The sequence below is a fragment of the Seriola lalandi genome, unplaced genomic scaffold (assembly GCF_002814215.2).
Source record: "Seriola lalandi dorsalis isolate HSWRI2012SDOR001 ecotype SW California unplaced genomic scaffold, Sedor1 jcf7180002054797, whole genome shotgun sequence".
NCBI lineage: Eukaryota > Metazoa > Chordata > Actinopteri > Carangiformes > Carangidae > Seriola > Seriola lalandi.
In genome coordinates this window covers 165229-186284 of record NW_019525350.1, presented here as the reverse complement: position 1 = coordinate 186284, position 21056 = coordinate 165229, and the positions used below count along the sequence as shown (strand labels likewise).

The following is a 21056-nucleotide window of genomic DNA, read 5'->3' as shown; positions in this document are numbered from 1 at the left end:
TGATTTACGGTCAGACCATTCACTTAACGAGCTACAATAAAAAAAAACCTTTCTCAGGTACGATGTGTTTTCCACACCTGTGAACCTTTGAACGCACCTCTGGCTCCCCCATATGGAGCCGTTGTGTAACTACACCGCGGTCAGTCGCAGAGATACCACGCAGCCTCATACATCATCAACACCAGACGCACTACCACAAGATTACCAACAGCAATAATGGTAAGAAATTAGTTTAAGTATGTGAATTTGTCTTTTATTCACATATTAAATGTCTCGTCTCAACTTTCAGTGAGCCGTTGAATTACCCACAACGCACTGCATCAGCTTCACGGGCTTTTTCTTGCTAGCTGTTAGCAAGCCTGTATCATGCTCGACAGTTAGCCCGCCGCTAACATTAACGTTAGCACGTCGCTCTGTTTTTCAGCTTTTCTACTCGTTTTTCAAATCTCTGGTGGGAAAGGACGTGGTGGTGGAGCTCAAAAACGACCTGAGGTTAGTTTTTTTTTCTCCCCCAACTTAAGCTCGTAACTTGTTGGCATGAGTAGCTTTAGCTTCCGTAATTTAGCTGCAACAACGGTTCTACCGTTAGCTGTTTGTAGCAGTGGAGGGGGAATGTAAACGATGGAAGCTAGAGAGGCTAGAAAAGTTCCTGCTCCAACTTCAGCCTTGAATTGACATTATTTGAGACAAATAAATGCGACATGACACATGCTCAACATTACCATACGTATGGTTACCCTGTCACTGACTCCGAAAACATAATCAAAACAACAGGAGTTATTGTGGTGTGGGGATGTTTTGTAGTTTATTGCAAAGTATTCTTGGTATTTTGTCCACATCCATGTTTATCAGTGCCTGTCATTTTGTACTAATGTCTTTCTCCTTTTTTAGCATCTGTGGGACACTTCATTCTGTTGACCAGGTCAGAAATAATGTTAATTTTCCTTTTGAAACAAAGCTAATCAGCTTTTATAATTTCTGTCTGACTGCCCAGTTGTGACCTCTGATCTTCTGACATCTCCACTCTCTGCTTGTGTGTTTCAGTACCTGAACATTAAGCTCACAGACATCAGTGTCACAGATCCAGAGAAATATCCACACATGGTAGGTTTGGCTCATTCACTGTCTTCACACTTCAGATTTTGCCACACATCTGTTTTAACCCGTTTCAGCTATAAGCCATCATCAGCATGGCTTATAGCTGAAATGGGTTTGTTCTTTCTGTCACATCAAACAAGAAGACTATTTATCTATGAGTGCCGGCTGTTTGCTTAGTTTAGGTATCTATGCATCCTATACATTTCTATAGTGTTTGAAGTTGTGCACGGTGCTACTGTCTACAATAACCTCAAAAAATATACTTAACGCTGTTTTATCACCATGATACTTCATGATTTTTATTTACAAGGAGAATTGCTTATATGATTTTCAACTGATGACGTTTCAGAAGTCTGCTACAGACAATATGCATTACTGTGGGTCTCAGCTGTAAAATGTATTTAAACAATAGTGTTTTCCAAATCCCAAATAAGCGTATACACACACACACACAAACTTGAACACACATTTGTGTGTTGCAAGTCTCCACACCCTGTAAGCATCCATGGGAAACTTATAAACTGTTAGATACAGACACAAAGGACTGTGTCTGCCTGTCCATACTTTCCATGTGGAGTCTATACTTCATCTAAAAGGAATATGTATAGTGTGTTTTATACGCATGGCAACAGGTGTAACACACAAAATGTGAAATATTTCTTTATACGGTTTAATACCAATGTCTGTATGTGCGAGCCAAATTTGTGGCAAAGAAAAGACCACCTCCATACTTTTATACATTTTAGGTTTTAAAGAGGTTGGAAGAAAAACTGTTGTTGTTGTTATTATTATTATTATTATTATTATTATTATTATATGACAAAAAAGGAGATAGTAAAGCCATTGTCAGCAAAACACCCACGAAGCTGTTCTGGTTCTAATTTGAGAGTTGCAATAAATGAGACACTTCAGATCACAAAAATAAAAATCCCATCATCAGCCATCTGTTAAAATAATATTGGACAGATTTCGTATTGCTGAGAGCTGAGTCAAATCATCTGCAACGCTTTTGGTCGTCTTCAAACTCCATTTTGTTTTAATTTGCTCCAGCTGTCCGTGAAAAACTGTTTCATCCGTGGATCCGTGGTCCGGTACGTTCAGCTACCTGCAGATGAAGTGGACACTCAGCTGCTGCAAGACGCTGCGCGAAAAGAAGCGATGCAGCAGAAGCAGTGATTTACCTGCGGGATGGGGTTTAGTTCAGGGTGGGTGGGGTTTTTGTGACAGTTGATAATGGGTAGTTTAACTTTTGAGTTAATTTCATTTAAAGAAGATACAGTCTGTGCGCCTCTTGTACTCTTGTAGTATTGGTTATTAACCTCTGTGCTTTCACAAGAATTTAATTGCATTCCGAACATTAGAAATCAGGAATTTACCAAACTGTAATTATGAAAAATGTTCTTTACCTCACAGGCCGTATAGGAGGCTTCATTTGATACTGTCTTTTGTTTGGTTTAAAAAAATCAGAAATAAATGCAATTTTGAGCCAAGTCGAGGTCAAGATCTGTTGAAATGTTTCTGTTGCATAATACCAGCAAATTATGACTTTGGGTTTTTTTTTTTTTTATGCCACTTCAAAATAAAAAGCTATTTTATTTACATTTTGACCAAGTTTTTTGTCATAGGTCTTTTTTGTAGTTTATTCATTAAAAAAAGTTTCAAAGATTTTAGTTTTGTTTGGTTAAAATTATTGGAGACACTGAATTAGCCTTATTACCATGAATTGACTGCATTTGTTGATATAAAGATTCAAATCCCATGACGACGTCCAAATGATAATACTGAGAGGAACTAAAACATGAGAGGCTATAGTGAGGACATGACGGTGTGTTGTAAGAGGTGTACTGTGAAGTGTTTGTCACAAGCATGTGCGTTACATGTTTAAGAGATTAGCTTGTAATACACGAGTGATGGAACCACTGGGTTATTAGTATACGTGTGCTTATAATTCTTGTAACGAATATTTCTCCCGATCCTAACAACCATTTTGCTTCATCACACTTCTCTTCTCTGTCCCGTTGTTTTCCCATAGGATCATTTAAAAGCTCGACTATGTAACTCTTTAAAGCTGGAAGAACAAGAAGCAATATTAGCAATAACAACATTAGCAATAAGACGCCCCCTGACTCAGGCATTAAGCTGCTACAGCCTTACTTGGTCTGGTATGAGCACTGGCCTATAGAGACAACTTTACTATTGTTAGCAAACTTTAGATGGATATTACTGTGTAATCACATACATCACTCAGTGTTCTCTACTTGTGCTGCCATTAAACCATTAAACATCATCCCATAACTGTCACTTGTGGCTGCCACAGGTTACAAAGAACTGAAAGAGTGGATGGTTTTTAGTAGCTCTTCATCAGTAGTTTTGTGGAACAAGATGATGATCAGGAAGTGTGAAACACTGTATTTGGTCAGTGTACGTGTGTACATTCAGTGTAAACGGTAAAGACATGCATGTGTGTGGGGAAGTTTTCTTCCTGTCGCTGCAGTATTTACGGCTCTTTTTATGAGCAAGCGGAGGAACGTGACAGACTTGCTGGGATTCAGTTTTGGTGAACACCAAAGGAACTCAAGCTCTATAGGTGCTTTATTTTAAAGCACATCTCTTTGTAGTCGCTGTTTTGCGGATACAGATAATTTAATGTCAAAATTATGATCCTTCTGACAGTAAAGGTCCCAAGTGCCTGCAGGTCAAAAAGCCTTTATGTTTTTACTGTATAAACATGTTTATTTAAGGGTTATATATCGTTCTATATTTGATCTATAGGTTATGTTTCTTTTGTTGCATCCAGGTGAAAATAGTGAAACTATGTGTCTGTATATTCAGCGTTAATTCTCACTTGCATATGACAAAACTCATTTAAAATGAAAAGAGGTCACTCCGTTGTTAATACATAGAAATCCAATACCTTTATTTTACATTCATACATCTATAACATTGTACAATAATTTTAATGCAGTTTAAAAAAGCCCAATCCAAAAACAAGTCCTGAAGATTTACAATGGTGAATTTGCATGTTTTAAGGTTGGTGACAAGCATTTAAAAATATATACACACACACACACACACACACATACACACGCACGTACGCACATTCACACACATCCACGCAGGGAATTAGGACAAGTGGTGTCCTTGAGTTGTACCTTAATAGAGCTGGGCTGAATGGAGAGGAATTCAGTCACCATAGAGAAAGGCACATTGAATACACAGTGTATGTACAAACAAAAACCTTGACACGTACACAACTTTACTGTAGGATCTAGAACAATGACCAAAACTGTAAACCTTCACTTATTAAAAACAAATTAACAAAAACCAAAGTCAGTCACATATATACAAATACGTTTGAAGCAAAATATTTTCTTGGTCTTAACAAAGCAGTACCTTGAAATGCATTTCAACACTTAGATTGGCTCTGCCAGCAGAGAGCAATCCCACAGATATAATTACACAATATATCACAATATTTATGCAGTTGCCCACTTCATGTACGCGGACAACTGGCGACAGTAAGAGAGTACCTCATGCATATCCTCATCAGACAGCAGCAGTCATCTGGTATCTTTTAGACTAAATCCAATTACAATGTCATGTTGACTTCTTTTTTCTTTTTTTTTTCTCTTCCCTTTTGCACGAATATGGCAACTTGACATGGTGCAACATGTACGTACATCTACATAAAAATGTATAGACAGCTCTATGCAGCCGTAAATCCCATTATCTTAAAATATATGTACCACCCGTCAATCAAAATTTTCAATACTTCCAGAAAAGTAAGTTCTCTGATATAAAATACTGTATTTTTCAAAAAACAGACTGTTTATTACATTCCATCCTTCTCAACAAAATAAAGCTTTATATACGTACCTTCAAAGCTTAGAAACACTCCCCACATACATACATTTATATATATTTATATATCTACTGTATATAGAAACAATAAAGTGACTAAGATGCCATATGTGGCTCTACGTTCACATGTAGTGGAAACCCGTTTAGAATGGCATACGCAGCCAATTTATTTGTCTAATGAACACAGTGTGGCACTACAATTTTGGATGATTGTACAAGTTGGGGTCTTTAAATGCCAAGGTCAAGATTGCCTCCGATAAAACTGTTCCCTTCTTCCAGCTCAGCATGCCTTCGTCAAGTCAGTGGGCATGTCAGCCGTGGACATGCGGTATTGGATCTTTGTGTTAGTGATGGCGCCGTGTTTCTGTCGGAGATGTAACCGTAGCTGACTCTTGTGGCGGAAGTGCAAGTTGCATTTCTCACACTGAAAAAGAAAAGCGGAGCAACGTTACTTTCTAAGACATTTCACGATCTTGTAACATCTTACATTTTTTTTTATTTTTCCCCCCCAAAGGAGGCCGTGTTAACGAAATGCAGCGTGTCAGCTTACATGGTAGGGCTTCTCTCCTGTGTGTATGCGTAGGTGGCTCTTCAACGTCTGCAGGTGACGGAAGCGTGTCCCACAGATCTCACATGGGTATGGCTTCTCACCCGTGTGGATCAACACATGGGCACGGAGATGAGCGACCTGAAACGTGAACAAAACAAAAAAAACATGTTGATGAAACTTTTTTTAAGACTGCGCACGTGTTGGTATCTAATGTATAAAACCCAAAACACCCATAAGGATGTTCTTCACTGTAATTATGGGTATTTCTGTAAGGCTGAAAATAAATATACCCACCCATAATTACAGATCAGAGTTAACTCTAAGTGCTATTAACCCGCATGTAATAGAGAGGGCAAATGTTTTATATATATATATATATATATAGATATTTATGTACGTTGTGGGTGTTATTACCTGTACAAAACGTGCTCCACACGTCTCACATTTGTATGGCTTCTCTCCTGAGTGGATGCGTGTGTGAGTCTTGAGGTTAGCTGGTCTGTTAAACTGAGCACCACAGATATTACAGCGATACGGCTTCTCTCCTGAAAATAAGAAATGAAAGAAAATCACTTGAGGATTCAGCAGCAAAGAGTCGATAAGCGATTCTCTTTGATTAAGGACGTTTATTTGATGGTAGCACGGTTTTTTCTTTGTGTACCTGTGTGGACAGTCTTGTGGCTGGCAAGGTTGCCCTTGTAGCGGAAAGCAGCCTGGCAGCGGTCACACTTGTATGGCTTGTCGCTGTGCACTTGAAGCATGTGTTGTTTCAGCGCTTCGTCTTCAGCAAACTTGGAGTCACATTCGTTACAGAAGAATGTGCCGTTTTCTGTTCGGGGGGGGGGGGGATTATAAAGGGTTCACCTCCAGTTCTAAATAATGCATGATGGGTTTTCGATTTTGGATTCATCACAGACATTCAATATCAGTCACAAACTCACCACAACTGGAGTCCGAGTATTCTGAGTGGAGCTCTGCCATGTCTTCTGCTAAACGCGACCTGGGGGTGTTGGGACAGACTTCAGAGTGCTGTGGGGACTGGGAGCCGCAGGATGAGCAGTTGAGGCGGCTCAGGTAGTGTGGAGGGTGGCTGTCACCGTTCCTCAGCGACCCCTCAAGTGCACTGTAGATAAAAAACAAAAAAAAAAACAAATACTCCACTTCAGATGATTGAGGTCAGACGTAAATAAATGTTTAAAATCAGATATAGCAAATACAAATACTTCAAGTCGGGTGTAATTCCAAAATTAAGTTCCCAAATGAATTCTGAACAGTGAATTTCAATGCAACACTGATTTGTCTCAAGACGAGAGGTCCCCTTTCTGAATCGCACCGGATTACTGGATTATAGAGGACAAAACTATAAAAAGGCCAAAAAACCACTGGCCGTAAAATTCTCCTCTCATATGATGTGTTCCTACGCTACCTCAAAATCCTCCCAGCACGTTCTACAAAAACATTCAAACTTTGATTTTCATGTTTCGCACATAATCCGAATATGCAGCTGTGTATTTGAGAAGAAAAAAAACATAAAACACTCACCTGTTAATGATGTTGTTGAGACGACTGGCCTGGGGCACAGGCAGCTCCTCACTGTGATCGTTGCTCTTGCTTGTGGTTTGGGGGTCGAGGTTCTCCGAGTCACTGGGGTGGAGGTAGGGTTGCATGCCAAGGCGCTGAGGTGAACGAAGCCCGGGATCCCGCAGCCCCACCTCGTCTTCCTTAGCGCTCTGATTCAGCACGATGAACTTGTACTTCTTCCAGTTGCGAGCTTTGGGGTCTTGCGTACCTTGCGGGGCTTGCACTCCAGCGGCTTGGGAGAGGCCAGCGTTCTTGCTACTGCTGGACTCTGTCGGGGAGTTGGGCTGGCAGTCTGATTTGAGGGGGCTCTGCGGGCTGCTCATGAGGCTCTTGCGTCCGGCGGAGGAGATTCCCAGTGGGTAGTGCTGATGGATCAGGTCTTCCTCTGCCTGAGGAGCGTGTTCTTTGCCCGAGTCTTTCTGGTGCTCGAGGGTTAGCACAGGAAACGTGCGCTTCCTTGTGCCGAGACCGTTAGACTGGCTGACCCCCTCGTGGCTTTCCTTCCTTATCTCATCGTCTCTCCCTACCTCCCTGGAAGCGTAGGTTGTGGAGTGAATAATGCTGGAGGAGCTAGTGCCAACTGCCCTGGTGTATTCTGCCCTGATGGTGTTGGCGCTGTCATGCGGAGAACAATGCTTGTGGTGGATACCACTCTTAGAGAGGTCAGCAAAAGCGTTTTTGGCATCAGTCAGCTTGCAGAGAGGGAAAGGGAATCCTGGCATGGGAAACTGCCCGTAGAGATGGTAGTTGCTGGGGGTGCTGACACCGCTGAACATGTTTGAGCCGTAGGGCCTGCCATCCCTAAATGGAGCTACACGGCTGTGCAAACTGTCAACAACATCATGGGGCCGGTACGCATGGACTTCCTGAGGTAAAACCAAGGGACTGACCAAAAACTCATCTCTGGGCAGCTTGGCAGATGGATCACTGTGAAGACAATGAGAAAGTCACAACGTGCACATGCTAGTGATGGATTTCTACTGACGTGCAGATGAACTTTGTACCAACCTGGATTTGATGAATCGGTGGCAGGTGTCCACAACATGGTCCATCTGCAAGTAGATGGCTGTATTCATGATAGCCATGATCAGACTTTCCTTTAGTGTGAGACGGGAGGTGTACATAAACTCCAGCAGGATGGCAAAGCCCTCGGGGTCCACCTTTGGGTCCAGACTGATAGCATTAAGGTTGCACTTGTGGGAGTCAGTAAAGATGGTGTAAAACAGCCCACTGCAGTCATGAAAAAGAAATACAGACAGAGCAAAGAACAAAGATCAATCACTTCTTCAAACAGAAGCAGAAAAACTGGCTCATATAACTTGGCTTAAACGACACGCACCTGCAAGCCATGAGAACGGTCTTGTGTGCACGAAACTGCTGTCTGTTAACCAAGATAGTGACATCTGTGAGAATATCTCTGTTACGCAGCCGATTCAGGTTGAGCAGAACATCACTTGCATGGCGTGTGAACTGTATGCAGCTGTCTGCTGCGCAAGCCATTTTGTCAAGTTCTGCAAACAGAAAGAAAACATGAGGATTATTTAACAAACACGTGCCTGGGTGGGTTTATTTGACTGCTACGCAACAACTCACCCCTCCACATGAAGGCTGACGTACAGCTAATCTTGAAGTAAATGAAGTGGGCTGAAATTATTTATGATCCTCAAAGGGTCTTTATCAATGTGGTCGACTAAGCAACAGTTACCGCCTTTTGACCAGAAGGCGGCGCCATTTATTAAATAAACACTGTCTAGACATTTAAATTTCCACCTTTGAGATCATTTCTTTACCCTCACTTTCTCAACCAGTGGTTGACAGGTTAAAATGACAATATAACAAATTAAATTCATACATTTAGATGAATGAATTTTTTTTAAGCACATTGTATTGACTAGACCAGACAACGGTATTCATGATATACTTCTGTAATAACGGTCTTACCTACATTTTATCCACATATATGTGTGGATAGATAGATATAGATATAGATATACATGTTAACATAAATTAAATTAAACACCTCATGTTTAAAACCAAGCAGCATTATTTTTCCTGAGGATTCTTTAGAATGAATTTGCGGTTTTATCCATCATGTGTCAAAACGAGTATAAACGCTGCACATTTCTCTGACTTTAACACAGCGGAGAAAAGTTTAGTGTGTCTTTGCTCTCAGCGCGGAGTTTCACTTCATCATCAACTGGCTGATAAAATAAGGGGAAAAAAAATCAAATCGGTGGGCGGCTCACTTTGCTGAAAACTTTGTTGTCATACAAATAACATCCAAACTATGAATTTCAATTTCAACCGCAAGATGACTGAATCTTTAACAACAACACGGGTAATTTTGTACAAGTAACAGTTTTCATAGTTTGCTGTAACAAAAGCTGTGACAGCGTGCTGCTGTGAAGCCCAGCAGCGCTCTCTATCCAATTCTTCTTTGCCAATAAGTTATGTTTTTGCATTCCTAGGAGGGAAAACTAATAATTAACTCAAGACAGACAGTAACTTTAACTCAAGTCTGTAACTGGACACGTCCGAAAATAGAACCAGGACAGAATGCAGCCCAAATACACCGATATCTCCTGATCACAAGGTGGTAAATAATGACAACCAGTGATGTAAACATAATTATTTACATTATTTTCATAAAATGTATTCTGAGTGCTACATATGTATTAGTTGAGTCAATCGGCTTTATTATTTAAATTAAAATGACAGAACACGTTTCTGTCAACATAAATGGAGGTCCTGAATGTATCTGACAGATCTACTCAGTAAACAGCTCCTGAGCACAAAACACCGTCTCCTCTGAGGCTCTGAGCCCCGCGACTGAGACACAAACTGAGGCAACGATCTGCAGAGAGCCGAAGCCTGAACTCTGCGCGCATCTCAGCGAAACCTTTCAACTTGGTTCTCGTGCATCGCACCGCCACAGTGGAAACATCAGAGACAACTTGATCCGACGACGTGTCTCGTAGCCTCTACCGCGGAAACACGCACACACACACACACACACACACAGTCACACACCAACACAAATATTTCCGCTACAATGTTACGGTAACTGAAGGGCTCGTTCTGCGCAGCCTTTCGCGCTCCATCAGAGCAAATTGCCGTCGCGGCGGCCGCCAAGTGTAAATGTCCTGAACCTGAGGCTGCCATGCTGCCGACAAAACTTCGTCTGACAGCGCGCCGCCGCCAAACTATGTGTTGACACTTGAACGTACAAAGTAGCATTAAATCAAAGGGGAAGGGGAGGGGGGGCATTCAAAGCCGAGGCTGCACTGACACCGTTAACTCGGCCAACTACATCCACCCCGAGCAACCGTGTGTAGCTACTAGAAGCCGGGCTCTGGACGGCGCTCAAAAAAACAAAAAAAAATCCTCCTCTCCCTCGGTGTGTCTCTACCCCAACCCGAGCGTCATTACAGCTTTACAACATGACTCGGTGTCAGTCAGTGCGGTGTGTGCAAGCTACAGCGGAGAGAGGCGGCTGCCGCTGCCGCTGCTGCTGCTGCTGCTGCCGCCGCTGCCGCTGCCGCCTGCTTGTACGCCGCCTGTCCCGCTGGTTCCAGGCGACCGGCTCTAACAGCGCAGCGCCGAGGCTGGTGATCTGTCAAGAGAGCAGCGCGCCGCCTGTCACTACAGGAGCCACTCCAGAGTTTCGACTCTACACTGTTTCAACTGCCAGCAGCCACAGTCACAACACACAGCCCCGGCTCCACAGACACTTAAACAGCACAAATGGACAAATAGCTATGTCTAAAACATCAACAATACATAGTAGATAACAACTTCGCGCCAAATTAGAGGAAAAAGGGAATTTAAAAAATCACCTGGTAGCGCTTTCCTAGAAACTTCTTGCATCACCACTTCTAAGAACCCCAGTTCTAAGAATCAGACGAGCTCAATTCTCGGAATTTGAGCCCGAGACCGTACCACTTTCCCGGGGCAGGGGAGAGACGTTTTTTTCCCCTGAGGTCAAAACAACTTATTTCTAAAGCAGTTATTCCAACAAGAATTACGCGTAGTGATTTTTACAGTAAACACAGCGTGGATACAGTGTCTAAATTGGTGAGAAAAGATGTATAATCTTATAAAATAACGCGGGAAATTGTTTCATAGTGATCCGAACCCCCCTGTAGATGGTTGAGTCCACAGTCACAGGACGTCGAGCCCGGCGACGTCACCAGTTCCTTAAACCCAGCCCCCGAGATTCTCAGAACTAATTTATATTCCATGACCGAGGCCATGTACCGTTCCGTTGCCTCTCGTCGCATTTAACACACAGACCCTACATGTACAGCACACAGACCGACATCTTAATTAGGCCCATGCGGACAGGTTGATGTGACAGTTTCTTTTCTTTTTCTTTTCCTTTTTTTAAAAAAAGGAAAAGAAAAAGAAAAGAAAAAATCCAGAATTCGTCTTGTAGCTCGGTTTCCTGCAGGTATGCTGACTTCATAGATGGAGAGTGCTGCGATTCACCATCGGGGGTTTGTTGAGAAAGAAAAGCTTTTAACAGATTTATTATTCTACGAGTCTACAGGCAGTCAGCCGAGCGTGTTTCATGCGGATGTGATTGTTAAGCGGTTTGGTTTTTTCACTTAATCTCGGTGCATGCTAGAATTGGCACTTCTGAGTGTGACTTTTATTTACTTATTTATTTATTTTATTGTGTATCATCATCTACACATATGACGGTTTATACAGTCGCTTTGCAGTTGTTATTGTGTTTAAACGAGACGCTTTTGGCAGACAGTCGATGAAACAAACATTTAGCCTTACAGTAGATGCGATCTTCAGTGTATTAACTCATGATAACACGGACAACTTGTTGCATGAAAGCGAGGCATCACCAATCTGACATGCATGACACGCGCAGAGCATGCAGCCTGCATAGAACTTATGTCAATGTAATGTAGGGTTTAATTCAAAGCCAGGGATATATATATGTGTGTGTGTGTGTGTATAGAGTAATGCTGTTTAAACTGCTATGAGACCTTTTATATACGTTGTGAAATTTGATGTCAAGGTCAGGTTTTGGTGTTTGTGGGGCTTTAATATTATTTGCCTTTGTAACTCAGTTGGACTCCTCCGCAGGCTGCATCCTCTTCCTCAAAACACACTTAGGTCTGACTTCAGCTTCTTGTTATGTGGAAGGCTGTGTTTCCTTTGAAAAACGCTTCCCCCTTCCAGATTTTTTTTTGTTGTTGATTGGATTACTGATTAATTGAAAAAGGAGGATGCCAGTGAGACTGTCCATGTCAGTTGATGTGCATGCTTACAATAAAAATCACTGCTCGTTGTAATGCAACTTGAAAGATTCCTGGAAAATTAATTGAATACATTGCTGTGATTTTTTTTTTTTCCTCCTTCCATTTAATTTAAGGCATGTGTACTCCCTGTTGCATCATTTCTCAGAGTCGGGCAAGAATAAACTAAGTCTTTCTACTCCTCAGCCTGCTACTATTGTGTTTTACTTCATGCCCTTTTAGTCTGAAACTTCTCATCAGCCGGGCTTTTGCATGAAATGATTGCATCAAAGAGAAGCTGAACTGTGCAGTTTGTGTCATCTGAGACCTGGTATGAATTTACATATCCTTTACCAGCTAATGCTCGGTTTATGATGCTTGGTTAGGGGATGCGTATGACTGCATCTGAAAGTTGTATTAATTTCACAAGTTGTGGGCATGCATTTACTGTCAGTGACTCACCACGGAAACTTTGTTTGTGGTGATTCCAAACGGCGGATTCCCCGTCTTTTCTCATCCCGTTCAATCCTTGGCCCAGGAGGAGCATTTGCTGTGCTGAGGATGACAAATAAAAGTAATTATAAGAGACATTAGGCTGCATCAAGCAGTGAAAAGCATCAACAGTTTTAATATCACAAAATAATGCACACAATCCCTAACTCTCAAAATAGTAAATATTAGTGGATTTTCTTGTATTGTATGAGATAAGTCTAAATAATAATGATGTGGTGGCACAATATCAATTAAATATTTGAATATTGAAGTAGATATTAATATAAGAAAACAAAGAGCTCCATTCTAGTCAATGATATTAATGTAAATAACTGATAAACAGCAAATCCCTTGTTTGAACAGACAGACTTACTCTGTGGATTTGTATTTTATTTTGTTAATCCTAATCTGGATTTTAAATACTTTGCTCCTTCTATGTATTTTTATATATTTATTATTATTTTATGTATTTAATGATCAAATATGTTGAACAAAAAAAAGTAAACCACATTTAAGCTTTTGATTTTTTATGTCAAATCTGTATAATATGTATTTGATACCACTGTCATTACACACTAATGATCACATGTCTTTTAATTGATATCAGGCACATTAAAGCAGCCAGTTACCTCTTTCATTGACTGAACAACAGACTGTGTTCACGCATCCGAATGAATCAGATGCATCTCCTTTCTCTCCTTTTTTTATTTAACCCTTTGTGTGACGACACACTCCGCTGTAATGTAACTGACATTTCCCTGTGGATCGCCCAAGCATCCGCCCATCTGGATCCGGCATCCCACTAAAAACACTCCAGGTGTTCACAAACCTTTGGGGAGAAAAGTCTCCAAAATAATTAAGACGCACACTTTTACAGCAATCTCCGATTCAGCACTGCCAAATAAAGACTATCTTGAGTTCCAAACAAAGAGCAGCGTCAACTTTATTTCAATCCACTTGGGGGATGTTTAAGGCGCTTCAGCACAGTTATGCATAATGCACGGCCATAAACCATCCAGGAGTTAGGAGAGAGATGTGTAATTTACCAAGGCCCCATGCTGTGCCCAGCTATAGAAGGATGAGATAATTACTGCAAATCCTTGGCAAACTTTTACTCAACCAATTCCTAGCAAAAATAAATGACCCACTTACAGAGGACAGAGAAAGAGTGCAGGGTAGCTGATCAATATGCCCCCGTCTAAACTGATGGAGGGAACATCGTCACGTTATGAACAGTGTATCAGTTAATCCTTGATCTCCATTCAGGCTGTGTAATTAAACAGCGGGTCACGGCTGTAAGGTCTCGCTCTCTTTGTCTAAGTGGCAAGCTGTTCAGAAACAATCGCAGCTAAAGTGGGTTGTGACAGTGATTCGAGTCTGCCCGGCCAGTAACAGCTGCACATTAAAAAAAAGTCTTGTACGCCTCTGACACAGTGTGAAACATCTCTAAGCCGTATCATTGCCTACACTTGGTGCATGGTAGGTCACTGAATAGAAATGCCCACTGACAAAAGCCCGAGGCCCGGAGGTTGCCTCATTTTTTTTTTTTTTTTTTATAAACTGCACACTTTTGTCTCGTTTCACAGCAAATTTCTGCCAACTTCAGTGTTCATTGTCAGCAAAGATGTGAGTGTGGAGTTTTGTTCTGAGAGGCATGATGCAACCAAGCTGTAACACCAAACAGATAATGCTGTTAGCTACAGAGGTCTTTTTAGTTCCTTTCTTTAAAAGAATTTCTTTTTATATTGTTAAGTTTCACTTTTTTAACTCCATGCATCCCAGAAGCATTTTTTTTTTCTTTTTCTTGCTCTTGTCCACAACAAAGTCACCTTTTTGTCAAACACCGTCACAGCTGCAGGTGTGAATTGTGGCACAGCTGTAGTGTGCCTATAAAAAGATCTGTTCTCCCCCCGTCTTACTGTACGTATTTATACATTTTCCTTGATCATCTGTTTGAAGAGATCATTGAAAACATACAGTATGACGCGCATAATTTACATCGTCTGCTAAAGAACATGATGTGTCATAAATAGACGCAGTGTAAAACTCACTGATGATACTTCAAAAGATTTCCTGTGCAGGTTAATGATGAGAGCGCTTTACTTGGAAGTTTGCCTCGTGCTGTTTAAAATGAACCGACAAAACAGGCAAGTCATATTCTGAGGTGAAATCATGCAACAATGCTGCTGTGTGTCTCTGCACTTACACACCAGGATAGAAGTTGGCTTTCACCCCTCTGGACAAGGTTAAACGCTCACAGGAAGATTACCAGCAGTACTAAATAATAGAGATAAGCAGAGTTTCACGCTTATCTTAGAGGAATCTCTTGATTATATTTACTGCAGTTAGTGTAATTGTGGATATAATCATTTTTGCAATGCAGTTTATTCACAGTGTTTTCCTTCATACTTCACTGGTGTATTCAAAAGTAATGCATAACTACATTTTAGACTTACAACAACCAAACAAGTGTCTCAGCTGTCTTGGGTTAATAAGGAAGCTCCCTGGACATGTGAACATGTCGTTAAACTGTTTTGGTCTGATTTATCAATTATTAGAAAAACAAACACACACACACATACAACAAACAAACACCCCCCCAAAAAAACCCCTGTGAAGTAAGTTTCTGCAGCGCGCCTGTGTGGATAACCTTGAGTTAACCAGGCCAACCAACACATGCTAAGGTCACAGTCTGAGCCGAGGTGTGTTAGTGGACTGGAATTCCAATTTAGTCAAATCAAAGCATGTAGATTCAGGACTTTGAGTGCAGCCTGAAGAGCACAACTTTGATGGAATTTTCCACGCAGACCAGAAACAGTCTTTCGCCAGTGTGCCATCTGCTGGATGATGCGTCAGTTACCTCCACAAAACATGAGGATGTACAGTTCCTTACAAGTGCACAGTGATAACTAACTTTCCTCACAACTCTTCTCAGTCTGAGTGTTCACTCTGTCTTCCTCTGTTCTCTCACATGTCCAGAGACGCAGGAGTTCCTGATTAGTTTTAAAGGCCTTGTTATGTGGAGCTACATAGCTTCGGTTTGGTGTGTGTTACAGAGGTATCATTGTTCATCAGGGAGCTTCAGTGCAGGGATTCAAATAGTAAACAAGTGGCTCTTATTCCTTTACACCACCCTCAATAATGATTCAATAAGAATCATCTGTCTGAATTTCCTGACCTGCTGTCACAGCATCTAGTAGCTGATATCGAGCAGTAGATCTTCATACTGTTTATACAGCTGAAATAGTAGAATGATAGAAAACTACTGGATAAATGAACAATTGAAATTTGTAAATATGAATATTGACATTTTGAACATTTCACTTATATAAACGTTTAAAATGAAGTGAAATTAACCCACGAAGGGCTGAATAAGTTCACTGAGATGTAGGACCACATCTGATAACCACCTCTACCTGTACAAGTTATATCTGTGTAAATTCAGATGTTAAACATTGTCCAGCTCTTTGGTGACAAAGCAAGAAAAACGCAGACACACTCAGATTAGCAGTGATACACTGTACGAAAACATCAACAGAACTCAGTGCAGATAAACCGTGACGATGTCACTTGGAGCTCGCCGTTTGCACTGTTTAGGCAATAGCGGTAACATTTCCACTGTATTTCCACTTCTCCAGAGGAATCCCCCATTGTCAGCAGGTTTACAGTGACGTTAACAATCAAGACCCAAACTTGCTAAACCAGTCTGAATTATTTTTTGTGCATTATTTACTGTACTGATGGACTGATTTGTCACATATCAGTGAAACTGGAGAGAAGTGCTCAGTGGAACCAGTGTAGTGACGAATGTTGATGATTTCAGAGACTGCAGAAATTCACCCCACGCAGCCACGGCAGTGTTTTGTGATTGGGGACTCAGCTCTCATGTCATTCTCTCAGTTCACTGTTGCAGCTTGTTCGCCTCGCTCAGTCTCTCTCTCTCTCTCTCTCTCTCTCTCTCTCTCTCTCTCCGGCCTCTGCGCTCCGTCATGCTGTGGCCCGATTTTGCTTTAAACTATATCAAATTCTCCCATGTTACATTGCTCCCGCTGCCAGGTCAGAGTAGCTGCCTGCATCTAATGCCAACTGCTGATACTGGTCTACAGGGCTGGTTAAACAGGAACTACACACACCTAGCTCCAGGCCACGGTTCAACAAGAACCACGCACAAAGTAGCAACAGTGCATGCAGCACATCCACCGCCTCGGCTCTCTGTCTCTGCTGCTTCTTTGTTAGAAAAATATCCTAAAATATGAATGTAATCCTGGGCAAAGCAATGTTAAATTCCTCATTAAACATATATGACTTCCTCACATGAACACGAGAGGTATAACTGCAGTTACAGTGTGAAGCAAAAATGCTAAAACAGTGGCTCTAAGATGGACTTTCCTCATTTCATTTCATGAGAGACATCTGGCATTAGTTCAGTAGAGATTGCATCTGCATCAAACGTCCACAGCCTCCATTAGTATATAGGTGTATTTTCATGTCAGCTTTTTTCTTTCTTTTTTTGGTTTCCCCAGCCAAAGCAGTAAATGGATTTAAATCCAACATGGAAACATGGGATTGGCGAGGATGAAAGCAATCTCCTACCAAGCCCCAGAAGTCAACTGCTTTACCAAACAAAAAAGAAAAAACAAACTCTGACCACTGACAGATGATTCAAGAAAAGATCATTCCAGCATATCAAGGAAAATATATGTATAATGCAAAACAAAGAAAGTGTTTTTGATAAATACCATGCCTTTCATTTTTTTAATGCAGGTTTTGAAAAGTCTGTCTGTTTTCCTTAAAATGTAATATTTATTGAATATTCTTCTGAAACTGACGTGTCTGCCTCCATCCTTACTTCAGTTCATACATTAAGGCCAGACAGATCTTTGTTCTTCTAAATTATGGAAAAAAAACCTCCCACACTTTATGTTAGACTGCTGGATGCTAGAAACAGATCAACTCATATTAATATCAGACCTCACTCATCTGCATTTATGCCCGTTCGAATGAAGTAATTAACATATTTTTGATTACAATTTATTCCGTAATACTCTCTTGAAGCGTGTTCTTCGGTGCATTTCATTAAAAGTATCTCTCTAGCCCAGGAAATGCCAGGTGGAAGTGGCGATGTGAGAGAGCAGAGTGACACCTCCCGTGCTCAACACGTTCACATAACTGTTATCTGTTACACATCACACAAACACTCCATATCTGCTGCACTTTGAAAAAATTCAGTGCTTTGCATGTGCCGCACCGCGAGTGTTTCTTGATAGCATCAGGTGAGTTTAACAGAAAAACAAGCAGCCGACGTACAGATTGCATTGTGCATTAGTGAACTGTAAATTCAAACACTCAGGGAGGGATCAGTGAGATTGTGTGCTGCTGCTTCAAACTTTTTAAAAGTGTATTTGAAGACTTTTTTTTTGTGTGTGTGTTTGTTTTTCAGTGTCTTTCAAGCACATGTGGGCTTTTTTTTCTTGAATTTATGAAACTGAAATGAAGATCAAAAGTGAATCAGAAAGATTCCGGCTCATATCTTTCCTCTCGGCAAATGTCTGTTTTACATCTTTTTTACATACTGTACATCGACCTGTGAGGACATTATTTATTGTATTTGGTGCTTCCATTTGCTTATCAGATGTCAGTTGTTCTTATCACACCCTGTGTCTGCTGCACATCCTTTAATGTTACTTTGCATGCTTGTCAATGTTATGACTGAGCAAGTGATTCAGGAGTACACGGATTTGATCTCAGAGATTAGCCAACCATTGCAAGATCGGTATGGAAATATACAGATGGATCATTCATTGTAAAAACGCAGGTGGTGGCAACCTAGTTCAGTGGCTGGAGGTGTGTGGCGCTGGTGTTCCTGGCTGTTTAGGTTGACTTTGTAGTTCTCTTACTTCAGCACTGGAGATGCATATCGCTCCAGTTGCTTTGCACTGCTCTCACTGATAATAACAGGATATAGTGTATTGTTGGATGTACCTAAATGACATATTTGGGAAACAATTAAGCTTTATATTTAGGCTCAGTTTTGAATATGTTTTCTTAATGCACTTTATCAGCTGGGCAAAGCTTTCTGTCCTTATACAGTATATGACAAGCACTGCTATCCAAAGCCACGTGTAGTAATATGTCAAGTTTCAGGTTTGCTAAGAATTAATTTATATTGCACTGAGATATTGTCATTTTAAAGTGCAGAGATGTTCAGAAACAGAAGAAAGAAGTCTCACCTTTTTTCAGCTGGAAGGAGTGAGGCATGATGGGATCTGTAGTGGGACTCAGGTGGCAGTGCTGAACCTTGAATTCAAAGCCGTAAGCCCACTTCTGGAAGTGAAGGGGGCCTCCTCTGCAGCTCCAAAAGTCTTTTCAGTGGTGCCAGTCACTGAGATCAATCAACTTTTCTACCAGACGACTGTGAGATCCAGAGCTTGGCTTGAAAAAAAAAAAAAAAAAAACCCCCACTGTTTTATTTGTCTGGCAAGTAGCTGAAGATGATCCAGGATGCAGAGTGTGACTGGTGCCCGAGCTTCTCCCTGAGTGGCAGCTAAAGCTTGGAGGGATGAAGCTGTCTTTAGTGCAGAAGGGCACCGAATCTGTGTGTCGCGGTGGCGGAGCAGCTCTGGTGAAGCCCTCGTGTCTGTTGTTGTTCAGCAGGATGGGAACACTTCTGGAAAGGCGGGCACGGCAGCAGGGCTGAAGTGAGTCAAGTCGACTGAGCACGCTTCATGTCAGTGAAACGGTCCACAGGGCATCTCTGGCTCTCTGAGCTGATAGGCCGCCTGCACTCTAGCATTCATTGATTGTAGCACTCAGTCGCTCCACTTTTCCATGAATGCTAAAACCATGAGGCAGGCTGAGTTTTGGGGAAAAAAAAAATGAGATTAAACAGCCTGTAAAATAATCCCAGTTCTTCTATATATAATTCATTTGAATGAAGAGTCTAAAATCCCATTAAGCCACAGGAGCACAAAGCATAGACTAGCAGTGCCTTTAACATGGAGAAACTCTTGGAGCTCAGGCCATCTGCCAGATCAGAGTCTTTCATATACAGCAATGACACATTGTTTTATAAACAGAGCTTTTATACAACAAACATTTCAGTGTCCTAGAGCATTAATCTACCTAAGATTATCTCAATCCATGGAACTAGATATTGCTCTTTATAACTTGTCTAGTGGAGGGGGTGTTATTACATCACACCAGCTGTCACTTCAACCTGCCACAGCCAATAGGAAGGTCAGTGATGTGGCTGCTGGAGAGAAAATTAGGGAGGAAAATCCTGAAAACTGTAAAGCAGCATTTACACACACACACAAAAAAAAATTTAATAAAAAAAATAAATAAAAATTAACATCAGAACATCAGCTTGAAATTATTTTTGCGGCAACATCAGCTGTTTAGAGTGCAGCTGCTCGTCAGGAAATGTAATCATTTTTATTCTGTTTGGAAAAGCAAAACGTTTCACCAGCGATTAAAGCACCTTTCTGCATGTGAATCCATAGTGTTATTGTAAAAGCAGAGTGTTGAATGCATGTGTATCAGTGTGTTATCATACTTGACACCTGATGCTGAACTCAGATTAAATGAATACACATGCTGTGTGTGTAGATAAGCTCACCTCAGCGGGTAAGAACTCCCAAAGCTCCTGCTATTAACAGCATTACACGCTGCACAGCATTACTGTGTGTTGGTTATATAGTACGCTCCATCAACATTAAAGAAAAATAAAACATGAACGCATCAGAATGAGCACTTATAGAAGAGGAACTGAACATTAGAGGGAAATGAGATGTTTGACAGATCTGTCCATGAACAGTATGTTCATTGCAGCCATGGGATTATCCATTGGATGAGTGGACTAATATTCAGCCAATCCTGCTAAAGCCAAATTAGTCCAACACATTTCCATCATATTTCAGTAAAATAAAGCAGCCCTAAACTATCTGAGCTCTTGGGATGCTGACGGCAAATGACCGGTGAGCCCTCAGATCCCGGTGATCCAGGGATAAACTTCTCATGAAGCAGCTTAAATCTCTGCACTGACACACAAATGAAAGCCAACAACAGGTCACACCGCCTCAGAGGAAAACTTTGATTACTGCATTGTCCTCTTACTGTCACTGGCAGCCAGCACGAGGCAGGAAGAACCTGGACACTGCTAAATAGAAATATCAATAAAGACATCAAGGCTGACTGGAGTCCAAGTCGTCGACCCCCCC

At 41.3% G+C, this 21056-nt stretch overlaps 2 protein-coding genes across 4 annotated transcripts; one reads left to right on the top strand and one right to left on the bottom strand.

Annotated features, from left to right (window-relative positions):
- The first annotated feature begins 108 nt into the window (after positions 1-108).
- lsm2 (LSM2 homolog, U6 small nuclear RNA and mRNA degradation associated) lies at positions 109-2697 on the top strand. Its single transcript, XM_023425951.2, has 5 exons — positions 109-219; positions 425-492; positions 892-922; positions 1045-1104; positions 2149-2697. The coding sequence occupies exons 1-5, from the start codon at positions 217-219 to the stop codon at positions 2272-2274; spliced, it is 288 nt and encodes a 95-aa protein (XP_023281719.1). The 5' UTR covers positions 109-216; the 3' UTR covers positions 2275-2697.
- Positions 2698-3987: 1290 nt separating this feature from the next.
- bcl6aa (BCL6A transcription repressor a) lies at positions 3988-12896 on the bottom strand. Of its 3 annotated transcripts, none has more exons than XM_023425969.2 (9): positions 12808-12896; positions 8430-8601; positions 8099-8320; positions 7052-8017; positions 6451-6632; positions 6171-6338; positions 5924-6054; positions 5510-5647; positions 3988-5383 (listed from the first exon to the last, which is right to left on the bottom strand). In XM_023425969.2, exons 1-9 carry the CDS (start codon positions 12890-12892, stop codon positions 5240-5242), a joined length of 2208 nt encoding a protein of 735 aa, XP_023281737.2. In that variant the 5' UTR covers positions 12893-12896; the 3' UTR covers positions 3988-5239. The 3 variants fall into 3 exon arrangements, with proteins under 3 accessions (XP_023281737.2, XP_023281741.2, XP_023281740.1); XM_023425973.2 differs by lacking the exon at positions 12808-12896 and adding an exon at positions 10927-10967; XM_023425972.2 differs by lacking the exon at positions 12808-12896 and adding an exon at positions 9990-10784.
- Positions 12897-21056: the final 8160 nt, after the last annotated feature.

What these genes read in the sequence shown, in the direction of transcription:
- bcl6aa (XM_023425969.2), bottom strand. Translation starts at nt 12,892, where the DNA reads ATGCTCCTCCTGGGCCAAGGATTGAACGGGATGAGAAAAGACGGGGAA. An exon ending in CCACAAACAAAGTTTCCGTG is followed by an intron (nt 8,602 to 12,807) that starts GTGAGTCACTGA and finishes TTCTGTTTGCAG; the next exon opens with AACTTGACAAAATGGCTTGC. An exon ending in CAGGAGAGAAGCCCTACCAT is followed by an intron (nt 5,384 to 5,509) that starts GTAAGCTGACAC and finishes TTTCTTTTTCAG; the next exon opens with TGTGAGAAATGCAACTTGCA.
- lsm2 (XM_023425951.2), top strand. An exon ending in GAGCTCAAAAACGACCTGAG is followed by an intron (nt 493 to 891) that starts GTTAGTTTTTTT and finishes CTCCTTTTTTAG; the next exon opens with CATCTGTGGGACACTTCATT. An exon ending in CAGAGAAATATCCACACATG is followed by an intron (nt 1,105 to 2,148) that starts GTAGGTTTGGCT and finishes AATTTGCTCCAG; the next exon opens with CTGTCCGTGAAAAACTGTTT.